General features: G+C 44.2%; 2 protein-coding genes across 2 annotated transcripts; both read left to right on the plus strand.

Annotated features, from left to right (window-relative positions):
* The first annotated feature begins 9,999 nt into the window (after positions 1 to 9,999).
* On the plus strand, positions 10,000 to 13,635 carry LOC123045056 (CST complex subunit TEN1). Its single transcript, XM_044467971.1, has 4 exons — positions 10,000 to 10,188; positions 12,829 to 12,944; positions 13,018 to 13,171; positions 13,265 to 13,635. The coding sequence occupies exons 2-4, from the start codon at positions 12,841 to 12,843 to the stop codon at positions 13,382 to 13,384; spliced, it is 378 nt and encodes a 125-aa protein (XP_044323906.1). The 5' UTR covers positions 10,000 to 10,188; positions 12,829 to 12,840; the 3' UTR covers positions 13,385 to 13,635.
* Positions 10,215 to 11,386, plus strand: LOC123045055 (uncharacterized). Its single transcript, XM_044467970.1, has one exon. It carries the CDS (start codon positions 10,484 to 10,486, stop codon positions 11,078 to 11,080), a length of 597 nt encoding a protein of 198 aa, XP_044323905.1. The 5' UTR covers positions 10,215 to 10,483; the 3' UTR covers positions 11,081 to 11,386.
* Positions 13,636 to 13,853: the final 218 nt, after the last annotated feature.

Here is a 13,853-nt window from a genome sequence, read left to right on the forward strand (position 1 = left end):
AAAAATATTTCAGTGTCTTTCTCTGAATTTCTTTTCTTTTTATTGAGTCGTACCGAGGACAAGGCCATGATGAAAATGTTGAGTGGCTCTCATACGCATTATTGTTTATCTAACAAAGAGCCCATTTTACCTTGTCTTCTCCTGTTGAATAAAATGTTTGCAGACTCCAGCTTAGTCCACGACACTCTTGCACTATTATTATTTTCACATCGTCCGGTCATGCAAGTGAAAGGCAATAATGACGATATTCGATGAACTGGCCATGGCAGAGAGAAACGGGTATAAACTCGACTTGTTCTATTTTTGTAAATATGTTTAACCTAGTATCCATGATTCAGCCCATTATGATTAAACTTGTTTGCAATGACAATTAGAGATTGCAGTTTCTCATGCCATGCATAAGTAGCTAGGGGTGGATAATGATTTATCTTGGATATCAACATTGCGTTAAAATGATTGTGATGTGGTATGATGATATGGTATCCTCCTCCGAACGTCCGGGTGGCTTGACCTGGCACATGTTCATGCATGTAGTTGAATCAAAACCAACATAACCTCTATGATATTTATGTTCATGGTGTTCATATCCTACTCATGCTAGTGTCCAATGTTACTTATGCATAATGCATGTTCATGACCGTTATTGCTCTCTAGCTGGCCGCTTCCCAACCTACTTGCTAGCCTTCGCCTATACTCAGTGGGAATTCTGCCTGTACATCCAAAACCTTAAACCTAAGTTATTCCAGATGAGTCCACCATACCTACCTATATGCGGCATTAACCTGCCGTCCTAAGTAAATTTGCATGTGCCATCTCTAAAAAACTTCAAATAAATATCATTTCTGTGTGCCTGGATCGTTCATGGAATGACAGTAGGTAGTCGGTATTTTCCATGCTAAGCGGGTTATTCTCAGGATGAGTGTTTATTCACTCACCATCGCACGAGAAAAGGGAGGTAATAGGATGCCCAGTCCCAATCTGCAAAAAGAACTGATCTTTCAAATAATCAAATAAAAACTCTCAACGGCGCCATAACCTTTACTTTATCGCTTGGGAACCGCCACTAGCAATAATTGATAGTCGTGAAGTAAACAAGAAAGGTGCATGTCTCAAAATATCATTTACCTCTGTTTTAAAAACTTGAGCTCTAGCACCTCTGCAAATCACTGCTTCCCTCTATGAAGGGACTATTTAATTACTTTTATATTGTGTCATCACCTTCTAAAATAAGCGCCAGAACCCGAGAGCACTACTGTCATGCTGATGCATTGTGTGTAGCTAATGTTGGGTGCATCATGACTGGATCTTTTCTACCATGAATTGCAACGTTTAGTCGCTGCTTGGACTTTGGAGGTGCTCTACATTTATGTTTTGCGGTCTTAGAAAGGGCTAGCAAGATACCACTATTGTCATACTCCCTCCATTCCTTTATCTAAGGTGTATTATTTTCAGCGCGGTGACCAAGGCACATAATTATGCACTAGTTAGGACAAAATTGCCCTTCTCTAATTTGTAGATTAGCGGCAAATAAACCATTTATGCTAGGAAAGAAAGAGATACACACAACCGGGAGAGAGATAGTTTCCTTTTCTTTCTCCTCAAGGAGAGATACATGCAATCAGGGGAAAAATACTTTCCTTTTTCTGGAGGGCCAAGATGAGAATTATGGAAAATTAGAAGAAATGCACCTTAGATTGTAGAATTTTATCAAAAAACAAATACACCTTATATAAAGGAACGAAGGTAGTATTATATCATGGTTGTTTTGATAACGTGTTGCTGTTTGAGATATCTTATTATTGCTCGCTAGCTGATTATGTTATTGATATGAGTTAATACAATTTTAAGAGTTATTGTTGGTATGGTTAGCTATAATGTTGGCTGAAAACCTGGGTGTTGTTTAAGCCTATTTATGCAAACAAGAGCAAAAGAGCTTGTAAAAGTTTTCTTTTTCACTTTCAGTTTATCAACTGAATTGCTTGAGGACAAGCAAAGGTTTAAGCTTGGGGGAGTTGATACGTCTCCAACGTATCTACTTTTCCTAATGCTTTTCCTCTTGTTTTGGACTCTAATTTGCATGATTTGAATGAAAATAACTCCGGACTGACGTTGTTTTCAGCAGAACTACCATGGTGTTGTTTTTGTGCAGAAATAAAAGTATTTCCAAGGTTGCAGGGTATGATTGATTAATTAATCTTTCCAAATCTAATCCTGGTTCGTTGGAACCATATAAGCCCATACCCAGAACTCCGATTAAGAAAAAAATGGAACCGCCTGCAGTATACAAAATAAACTTTGTAGCTGAATATAGACGCCTCTTCCCCCCCCCACATGGATAAAAGTAAGTAAACATGAATTAATTCTAACTCCCACATGATAAAAAAAGTAAAAGGTCTCGCGAAGAAAATAATCCTATTTGACCACTATACATTGCGAGCATCAGGAAATAGAATAATCGCGAATTCCGTGTAATTGGCCAAGCTGCTAAAGTAGCTAAAGTAGTGATAAATCCTGTCAATAAAATAGATCCTAATGAAAGTCCATCGATTCCCAATCTCCAGTGGAAATCGAAGACATCTATCCATTTATAATCCTCCTTTAATTGGATTAAGGGATCCTCCAGTTGGAAATGATAACTTTGCGAGGATTTTTTATATCAATAAAGAGAATTTCTGGAGCCAAGAACCACCGGAGGGGGGCACCTGGGTGGGCACAACCCACCAGGGCCGCCCCTCCAGGCGCGCCCAGTTGGGTTGTCCCCACCTGGTGGCCCAGCAGACCTTGAAATCGATGCTATAAAATCCAATTTTTAGAGAAAACAATCAGGGACAAAGAATTATCGTGTTCCGCGAGACAAAGCCGTTGTCACCTCCTATTCTTCATTGGGAGGCCAGATCTGGAGTCCGTTTGGGGCTCCGGAGAGGGGGGTCTTCATTCTTATCATCACCAACCCTTCTCCATCGCCAATTCCATGATGCTCCCCATCGGGAGTGAGTAATTCCTTCGTAGGCTCGCTGGTCGGTGAGGAGTTGGATGAGATTCATCATGTAATCTAGTTAGTTTTGTTAGGGCTTGATCCCTAGTATCCACTATGTTTTGAGATTGATGTTGTGATGACTTTGCCATGCTTAATGGTTGTCACTTTGGGCCCGGGTGCCATGATTTCAGATCTGAACCGTTTATGTTGTCACCTTTATATCCATGTTCTAGATCCGATCTTGCAATTTATAGTCACCTACTAGGTGTTATGATACGACAACCCCGGAGTGACAATAGTCGGGACCACTCCCCGTGATGACCGTAGTATGAGGAGTTCATGTATTCATCGTGTGCTAATGCTTTGTTTTGGTTCTATTTTAAAAGGAGGCCTTAATATCCCTTAGTTTCCAATTGGACCCTGCTGCCACGGGAGGGTAGGACAAAAGATGTCATGCAAATTCTTTCCATAAGCACGTATGACTATTTACGGAATACATGCCTACATTATATTTATGAACTGGAGCTAGTGACGTATCGGCCTAGGTTATGACTGTCACATGATGAATATCATCCAACAAATTACCAATCCAATGCCTACAAATTTATCTTATATTGTTCTTGCTAAGTTACTACTGCTATTGTTATTGTTGCACTTGCTGCAATATCACTGCTATCACTATTACCGTTACTATTACTGTTGTCGCTATTATCAAAACTATCATACTACTTCGCTACTGATCACATTGTTGCAGATGATTAATCTCCAGGTGTGGTTTAATTGACAACTCAGCTGCTAATACTTACAAATATTCTTTGGCTCCCCTTGTGTCAAATGTACAAATTTGGGTTGAATACTCTACCTTTGAAAACTGTTGCGATCCCCTATACTTGTGGGTTATCAACACTCAGCTCTATGGACGCACACACACACACACACACCCTACCTCTATGAGCATCTTTAAGAGACTGAGACGATGTGTCATCTTATAGGGCTGGTAGTTTTTTTATTAGTAATACTTCTGCCTTTAATTAACCAGCATAGCTCGGAATGTCATCCGAGATTACACCCAACACAAAGTCTGGGGGAACACCCCACCAAATCTTACAAAGTTCATCACCCACACCTACTTTAGCTAATTTGTGCGTAGAAACATTCGCCGAACGACTAACTCGGGAAACTTCAAAACTCATTTCTTGTATGCAGAAGTCCTTTAATCTCTTGTATCCACGGACCAGTTGCCGACAAGATCATCTCCAGTTGATTCAGCATGTGCACCATAGCTTTACTATCCAGCTCAATATACACTTTTTCAGCATTCATCTCTATAGCTAATTTAACAACCTCCCTACAGGCAAGAACCTCAGCCGCTTTAGGATCAACAATACCTGGGAACCAAGCATAGGTAGCCCCCATGAACGCACCAGCGTGGCCACGCGCAACAACACCGCCACCTGCTTTCGCTCCCGTCCTGGAAGTAGCCCCATCACAATTGAATTTAATCCATCCTTCCTCAGGCACAACCCACCTCTAAACCTGTTTCTCTCGGGTGGGAGGAACTTGTGGTAGATAAGTCTCCTTCCATTCCTGCATATGGCGCGCTATAGACTGCATAACATCATTCTGAGATAGCCATAGTCTGTACGTTGCCTGAATCATAGTTGCCCGCTCATCATCTGATGCCCCAGTGAACCAGCTTAGCAGCCAGCGGGCAAGATCGCCATGGGAGGTCAGATTGTCTAGAGGAGAATCGAGTATAACACCCCTCTCAGAGCGAAATAGCTGCCAGAATAGAGTTGCATGCGGGCACACCCAGAATCTATGAATCATTGTTTCCTCACTCCCACAAGCAACATAGAAAATATCCGGCTTGATACGCCGCCGGTGCAGCTCGGCACCGACAGCAAGCCCATTTTTTATCATCCTCCACATATGGATTTTAGCTTTACCCGGAGTATTAGCATCACACAGAGCCATGTACCCCTTATGTCGTTGAACCATACTCGAAGGTTCTGGCTGCCCCGTTCTGCATTTTTTCATTGACATACAAAGGTGATACGTTGATACAGAAAACAACCCATTCTTAGTATAGTTCCAAGCCAAAAAATCTTCAGTACCCGGTCCTCCATTTGCAATTTGCTTAATGTCTGCTGCATCAGAGGCAGAAAACATAGCATCAATCTTTTCCCAGTCCCAAGCATCTCCTTCCACATTAAGCAGGTGAGCGACCTTTGTCACCCCCATAGTGAACTCCTGGCCCAGTGGCTGAAGAGACCCATATCTAGGAATCCAATTATCATGATGAATGTTGACTCGAGATCCATCTCCTATCCTCCATACTAAACCCTCTCTTAACAGATCACGACCATGTAATATGCTTCTGAAAGTGAAGGACACATTTGATGGACATGTGGCCGATAGGATTGAGTCCTCCTTAAAATAACGTGCTTTGAGAACTCTAGAGCAAAGAAAGGTTGGTGTAGATAGAACCCTCCAAGCCTGTTTTGCAAGAAGAGCCTGATTAAAAGCCTCCGGGTCCCAAAAGCCCATTCCCCCGTCTCTCTTTGCTGCACACATCTTGTCCCAAGAGACCCAATATACCTTCCTTTCACCATTCATTGCACCCCACCAGAATTTCGAGGGGATCGAAGTCAGGTTCCGACACATTTTCTTTGTGAGATGAAAACAACTCATGGTGAAAGTTGGTACATCTTGCAAACCATATTTGATTAGAACCTCTTGAGCTTTCTTTGAGAGACCTTGGCCCTTCCAACCGGTCACTTTCCCTTTAGAACTCTCTGTCACATATTTGAAAGAGCCATTCTTTGACCTCCCAACCTGTGTGGGGAGACCTAGGTACTTCTCATTCAGAGCCTCGGACTCAACACCCAAAACATGCTTCAAGTGGCCTTTCCTCTCCGCTGAGCATCCCCTACCAAAGAAAATAGAAGATTTCTGAAGATTTACCTTTTGACCCGAGGCCTCCTCATACCTAATCAAGATGTTTTTGAGAGTCTACATACTTTCCCCCGACCCTTCCAGAAAGACAATACTATCATCAGCAAAAAGAAGTGTGTCACATGGGTGCCCATGCCCCCAAACGCCACACCCTTGATCTGATTATTTTGCCGAGCCTTCCTTAGTAAAGCAGAAAATCCCTCAACACAAAACATGAACAGATAAGGAGAAAGGGGATCCCCCTGCCGAAGACCACGCGAATGAATGAAACTCGTAGAACGCCCACCATTAATTTTAACTCTGAATCTTGCTATGGTGACACATCTCATGACCATTTCAATCCATTGAGGATCAAAACCCATTTGTCTCATCATTTGTGCAAGGAAGGCCCACTCCACCCAGTCATACGCTTTCATCATGTCCAGCTTGACGGCACACAGACTCTTCTTCCTCTTCCTCGTCCGGATAGCATGCACACACTCATAGGCTACCAAAATATTATCCTCGATGAGCCTGCCTGGAACAAAAGCACTTTGCTCTTCCGAGATCAAAAGTGGTAGGATAGCCTTCAACCTATTAGCAAGAACTTTTATGGCGATCTTGTACAACACATTACAGAGGCTAATTGGCCTAAATTGGGACATCAACTCTGGAGAGTTTACCTTCGGCATCATAACAATCGTATTCAATTTAAAAGTCTCCGGAGGAGCAGCCCCCAACAATAAGTTCCGAACAGCCGTACACACATCATTTTTTACCAAAGACTAGTGTCTTTGATAAAAACATCACCGGAAGACCATCCGGACCCGGTGATTTCATTGTACCCATTTGGAATGGAGCAGCCTCGATCTCCTCATCAGCAAAAGGCGTAGTTTCAAATTCATATCCGCCGACACTGCCAGTGCAATGTTATCCAGGAGATCATGTGCCCCAACTGAGCCCTTGGAAATGAATAAGTTTTCATAGAGTTAGCCGCTAGATTGTGCATGTCCTCATCGACCACACACCTGCTTCCATCCTCCTATACCAGAGCTCTAACAGTATTCTTTCTCTTCCGGTGCGTTACTCAGTTTTGAAAATACTTCATATTTTGATCCCCCGCGAACAGCCAGTCTACACAAGATCTTTGTCTATACATAATCTCTTATCTCTCATAAACCTCCCTCAGTTGTTCCTCGATATCCCGAACCTCCAGTGAGTTACCGGTAGTAGTTGCCTGAGTTTTGCCTCAATAAGTTGCGCTTTCAGTGAAGCAATCTTGCGCCGAATGGAATCAAACACTTCCCGAGCCCACCTCTGCATGCTCCTAACCATAGCACTTAGCTTATCCCGAATTGTAGTAAGGTTCTGAGCTCCCGAGCTAGTAGCCTCCCACGCCTCGGCAATCATTGAGTCATAGTTTTCATGTCTAGTCCATGCTTCCTCGTATCTGAACGGCCGCATCGCTCTCCTTTGAGCACTTGGAGCCATCTCCAAAGCTCTAATGAGAAGAGCCTGATGGTTCGATTCCTCAGTCATTATATGTTCCACCAAAGTCTCTAGAAAAAGCTCAAGAAAGCCATCCAAAAACGTCGCACGATCAAGGCGAACCTGAATATTGTCACTGCCATCCCTCTTGTTATCCCAAGTGTAGGGGTAACCGAAAAATCCCATGTCTGCCAAGCCGCAGTCGGCCAAGCAGTCACGAAAGTCTTCCGTACGAGGAAAACACCTAGTATTTCCCCCTAGCTGGCCAGAGTGAAAAAGCGCTTCATTTAAGTCCCCAGCACAAAGCCAGGGGAGATCATCTTGAGATCTCAGAAAGCAAATAGCATCCCACGATTTTTTTTTCTGAATGTCCGTCTTTGGCTCATCATAGAAACCAGTGAATCTACAGTGTTTACCTTCCCATATGATCTTAGCATCAATGAAATATTGGCACCATGGGCGGATAGTAACCTCAACATGATCTCTCCACCATAACGCAAGACCGCCACTCTTACCCACATAATCCACAACAACCCCATTTTGAAAATCCAAGCTCCATTTAGCCTCTCCATAGATTTTGCTTTCTTCTTTGTCTCAGTCAGAAAAACCACCGCTGGATTGTACGACCTAATCAGGTCCCTTAATTCGCCAACTATCGAGGCCAATCCCAAACCCCGACAGCTCTAGGCTAACAAATTCATGGCGACCGGCGGCCCTGTTGTCCAGGGTCCGTCGAAAAGTCCATGTTTGCAGAGATGCGGTGAAACATTGTCGACGTCTTACGCCGAGTATCGCGAATAAACGCATCATTAGTCCCGTGTCTATCTGAATCACCTTTAACCACCCAGACTTGCTTTGACCTTCTCTTTTTGTTATCCATCTCCAACATGGGTTGCTGGTGCCTATATTGAGAGGGAGCATCGTTCCTTCTTGGCTTCCTGGTATAATAGCCCCTTCGCCTACCCCTCTCTCCATGCATATCGGGTCGCCCATGCATACCGGGTCCCCCTCCTCTAGAATCCATAACTTGTTCGTCAGAGTACCTCCCACCATCAAATATGACATCCTCTTTCCCCTTTCTTTCCCAATTCTTGTCACGGTCACCCACATAGGAAGCCCTAAAGCTCTGGCTCAGTAGCTTAACCCGCATATCTCTTCCTCTCCTATGCTCAATATCATCTCTCAGATCATACTCCTGCTCAGCCTCGGACCAGTGTCATTTGCCGCTCCTATCTTCCATGCCCTTGTCATACCTTGCAGACCCGCCAGTGCGGTATTCAGCAGACTTGGCAAAATCAAAATGCAGGTTCCTCCTTATTGGCACATCTCTTACCCTTGGATGATCAAAACGGCCTCTGGATCAAGTACTGTTACTACTAGTATCCGCACCACCCACTGACCCTGCTTGGACCGGCAGGCTCCTCCCTGGGGAAGCTCGCAGCCACTCTCCCCATTGGTCGGAGGAATTCAGGGGAGGTTCACACACTCCCCCTACATGAACCACCCTACCACAATTAAAACAGAAGTGAGGGACTTTCTCACAGTGAAAATCAAACCATGTGCCTTCGTTGTCGTCTTTGGACATCTTCGGCTTGAAACCATAGGCGGAGGAGCTGCTAGGGCGAGGTCAGGCAGCCGCCCTACCTTGATTTTGGGTGATACAATTAGTACAGGTATGCATCGCTCAATCGCTGGTTGGCTGCTTCCTAATTGCCTCGCTGGGGAAAAGAAAAGGAGAAAGGGGGATTGACCTGGTCAGTGAACTCCCTCCGTCGGTCGATCGATCAATAAAGCACGACTAGGCCAAGTCCAGCAGCAGCGCCCAGATCCCCTCCCCTCCCCTCTCTATTGAGGAACTGGAGGCTCCCCGAACCCCGATCCATGGCCGTGCGTGGAGGCAGCCCGCTTGTTTAGCTGCAGCCGTGGGAGGCGGCCGGCTGCGTGCTACTGCTATAGTGAGAAAGTGGGAGAATGACAGAGATATATAGATAGAGAGATCATGAGCTTAGGAGGCGGCCAGATGTATGTTTTCTATTGATTAGCTATTTCTTCTTATGAGAGAGACAATAGAGAGGTGTTGATTGCTGTAATTTGTGCTGCTGTTGTTGATAAACCACAACAAATTGCAGGTAAATGGGAAAGATTGAAGTCTAGAGGATGGACAGGAAAAGGAAGGCAACAAAGGCAAAGAGTCTAAATTTGTAAAAATAATATTTTCCTAATTTGTGATTTGTGTTTAGAAATAGCTTGACAGTGCAGAATTCAATGATCTTAGTGGCATTTTCACATTATCAATATGGCTTTGCATCATAATTTATTTACGCTTTAGAGTTGGCCCCACCTCAAAAAAATTCCGTCCTCCGCCACTGCTTGAAACCATGGACTAAGGGTTCATAGACAGAGATCCTCGTTGTAACCCTCACTTGAGATCCTTGAGCAAAACCATCTTTATCAACTTCAACTCTGATCACCTCCCCAAGCCAGTTGCGTGGGGCTCTTCCAAAAGTCTCTCATCTCTTATATGAGCGCTTGCGTGTGTAAACAGGGCTGGTAGTTGATGGAAAAAATAGAATCGCCCCGCTGGTTCACCTACACCTAGGTGATGTGGGCCGGCCCATTTGACGTCCGGTCATTAGTTTGCCGTTTTTCTTTTCTTGTTACTTGTGATTTCGCTTTAAGAAATGTATTCCTCCTCCTCCGGACCGAGATCTCCTGTCCTGCCACCGTCGAGCACGGCGAGTCACCATCACCTCGTATCGCCGACGTCGGTCACCACCGCAAACCAGGTACTGACACTTCGCTCAGCCACAGATTTCCTATTAATCTCTCGCCTTCTCTGCTCCTTTTGTCGGATCTCTCTCTAGATGTTTCTGGACCTTAGATAGATAAGATTGCGACGTTTTTTTGGCTTCTGGCTAAATTAGGGATAAGATCAAACTGTTTGCTTGCCCCCGTGTGCTGATTAATTGGAGCCAAGAAACCATTAGAGCGTTGAGGGGGGGTGCGAGCCAGCAGCGGCCTGATTGTTCCTCGGCCCTTCATCAACTGGGGTTGTTGAATTCTTTAGACAGGGGCCTGCCCATGGCCGAGGAACAATCTGGCCCGGCGGCAGCGGACGGGGTGGTGGTGGCGATGAAGGGCCACCCGGGGTCAGGCAAGTCCACGGTGGCTCGTGCCATCGCCTCCTCGCTCCGATGCCCGCTCCTTGACAAGGACGACGTGCGGGACTGCACCCTGCACCTCGAGCGCGCCGCCGCCGGCAGCGGCATCCTCAACGACCTCTCCTACGCCGTGCTCTGGAGGTTGGCCGAGAGGCAGCTCCGGCTTGGCCTGTCCATCGTCGTCGACTCCCCACTGTCGCGCCGAGCCCATCTCGATGCTCTGGCCCGCTTGCCTGCTGCACTTGTTATCATTGTGGAATGCCGGCCAGGCAACCAAGATGAATGGCGCCGCAGGCTGGAGGAGCGTGGAGGCGTCTTGGCCGATGATGGATGGCATAAGCCCAAGACGTGGGCCGACCTAGAAAGGCTTGTGGAAGGGTACCAAGGATGCACAAACTATGACATTGGGGATGTGCCGAGGATCGTTGTGGATACAACGGACCCGACGGTCAGCACCGAGGCAATCGCTGTGAGGGTTGTGGATTTTATTAGGTCTCTTCTAGCCCGTGCGCATTAGATATGTTATAATAGCTGTTGACCAACGTTTTGGTGAAGACAAGGTTCATATGTTTTCTGTCAGCAGGAAAATAGAGGATAAGTTAAGTTTCAGATTAGAATTTCATGGCAGAATGTTAAAATGATGTATATTGTATTGTATAGGATTGGAAGTGCATGTGTTTAACTTCTTCATCCGCAGCGTTGATGCTTATGCTCGCCCTCTGTTTATGAGTGTAGCCATTCTCAGTACCTCAAACGTGTTGCAAAATGACCCACCTATGTATTATGTTACTGATTTTGAAGCCTTTACTTGATACTTGATACATTTTGCTTCCTTCCCCATCATTCAGGTTACAATGCTAGATCATTACACAACACATTGTTTGTTTTCCCCGTAGTGATAGCTGCTTATGTCACAGTGTGTACTTAACATGAACCCTGTAGAAGTCTCTGTAATGCATTACTAGGAATTATGAATCTCTTAGGAAATAGTTAACCTGTTATTGTCAATCAAGGTTTGCAGCCATTGATGTCACTCATCTTTATTTGGTCCTGGTAACCTAAAAATGATCATATATACATGTACAGTCATAACATTTCAGTGGCTATTTTAGAAACCAGAATTGATAGCGAGAAATATCGACATTTTTCTCTTACAACTCAGATGTCCTGATTCTGAATGTGTAACATACACTTTTTTGTTCTGTGGTTTGCTATGGATAAGACGCTGGCACCTTCCAATTTCCATTTCATTCTTGGTAGCCTGTCAAGTGGGGGCAAGTACAGTAGAAACAACCCTTTTGGTGAATGAATAGAAAATATCAACCTGGATTGTCTGATTGGACCTAGATTGGTCATTAAGTTTTGAACTTGTGGGTGTAAGTTTTAAAACTCGCCGGTGCAAGTTTTGTAACTTGCATCTGTGCCATCCATCTCCGATCTGATGGCCCAAGTTGATCTTTTCTATTCTTGCACCATAAGGTCTGATTCTATTGTAGTCGTCCCCTTTAAGTTGCACTGACGAAAACTTGTTTCCAACAGCACCATGTATCTTTTTATGCTCAAAGAGGCCTAGTCATAAGAAGCAAGTTAATACTTTTTATTTTCTTTCAAGAAAACAATGAGATCAAGTTATTTTGAAATTCAAGAATTTTATGATTCGTTGGGAGGCCATATGTTATTTATTTGTACTTCAAAAGTGTTTTTTCTGCAGCACGAGGCAGTCGTGTGTTGGGAGAACAGTAGTATGTATATTGCAGTCTCAAGCATCTGAACAAATACAAAGTTGAGCACTAGGGTAGCCAGTTATATCAAGTGAGAGCAGTGATTCGGTGCCCAGGCTCATCTTCATCCGCGTTTAAGAAAAAATTCAAAACAAATACTAGAAAAATTCAAAAAATTCCAAGCAAATTTTGCATGGAAGATAATTTGGTGCGTGAGGTTCGTCCCAAATTTCAGATCATTTGGATATCTGAGTAGCTCTCGGCAAAAAAGACAAATTTGGGGTCTGTAATTTTTTTACTGTTCATGTACTGTTCCTACCCAATTTGTCTTTCTTTCTGAGAGCTACTCATATGTCCAAATGATCTGAAATTTGGAGCACAGCTCACGCATCAAATTATCTACCATGCAAAAAAGAATTGGAATTTTTTTATTTTTTTGAATATTTTGTGATTTTTTAATGTTGAAACAGTATCAGTACTTTTCTTGTTTGTGAAGACTATCACCAGAGCCCAGACATAACTCCCTCGTTTTGTGTTTCACTAGTCCCTGTGCTAGATGGCATCTTCTACTCTAAAACCAGGTGTGCCTATTACTTTGCAAGAGCTAGAGCCCTCCTCAGAGATGTTCAAGCAAGGGGCATCCATCCGGGTAACAGGAATGTATGTGTGCATGTGCTTCCTTCTGAAAAGTGCAAACTTCTGTGCTAACCTTTTTGGCTTGCAATTCTTTTAGCCTTCAGTCATATGATGTGGACTCTGCAGTTGCTGTCATTCAAGATGGCAGTGCTAGACTGAAGATTGATACTCAAAACCTGAGAGACATTAGTTTCTGCAGTAATTCCACGTTCCAGTTCATCGGTGAACTCCTGATCCAGCCAAACAACGATGTAATTTTTTCTCCTTCCAGATTTTGCCAGTCAGTTTTGGTCTTAGTATCATTGGAACAATGCTACATCAAATTTGGTGCTTGCGTCCTGCAGGCGATTCTACAAGCACGTGTGGGCAGGAATGTTGATGGACTTGACCTGAACCTTTACCAGCAGTCTTTGATCATCCGACGGCAACATGAAGCCAAACTACTGAGCTCCAGGAGGCCATGATCCAAAGCTGTGAACCAGGCTCAAGGCCTCAGTTCAGTTTTTCTGAAGTATAGAGCATGTGAGAAAAGAATCACGTAACTCATGATGATCATGTTCTCCAGTTTGTTATCGAACCTACAAAGTGGTACTAGTAGTTGTTAACTGAGTTTCCTGGGCACAGATTATTCCTCGATGGCCACCTCATTCTCAAGGCTATTTAAGCTATCAGGTCCATGGGCTCATATTGGTTAAGGGTCCACATATTTGTTTCACGTTGTTTTGTGGGCTGGCATTCCCTTTCAGCTCGACAGATGTGGTGATATCCTATTATCCTGAACAATTTGGAACCTGACAGGCTGTGTGGGGGCAGATGGATGTGATGCCTACCAACCTTAATTTCTTTTAGTTAGTGATGGCGCTTCAGACTAATTACCGCTGGAGGCACATAAACCATGGAGAACTTACATGAGGAGCCGCATAATGGGAAGGT

This window comes from Triticum aestivum, chromosome 2B (genome assembly GCF_018294505.1).
Source record: "Triticum aestivum cultivar Chinese Spring chromosome 2B, IWGSC CS RefSeq v2.1, whole genome shotgun sequence".
NCBI lineage: Eukaryota > Viridiplantae > Streptophyta > Magnoliopsida > Poales > Poaceae > Triticum > Triticum aestivum.

Excerpts from the sequence above, each read along its gene's own strand:
- LOC123045055 (XM_044467970.1), top strand. The coding sequence starts at position 10,484 with ATGGCCGAGGAACAATCTGGCCCGGCGGCAGCGGACGGGGTGGTGGTG.
- LOC123045056 (XM_044467971.1), top strand. The coding sequence starts at position 12,841 with ATGGCATCTTCTACTCTAAAACCAGGTGTGCCTATTACTTTGCAAGAG. Across the intron at positions 12,945-13,017 it reads TCCATCCGGGTAACAGGAAT|CCTTCAGTCATATGATGTGG; the intron begins GTATGTGTGCAT and ends CAATTCTTTTAG. Across the intron at positions 13,172-13,264 it reads TGATCCAGCCAAACAACGAT|GCGATTCTACAAGCACGTGT; the intron begins GTAATTTTTTCT and ends TGCGTCCTGCAG.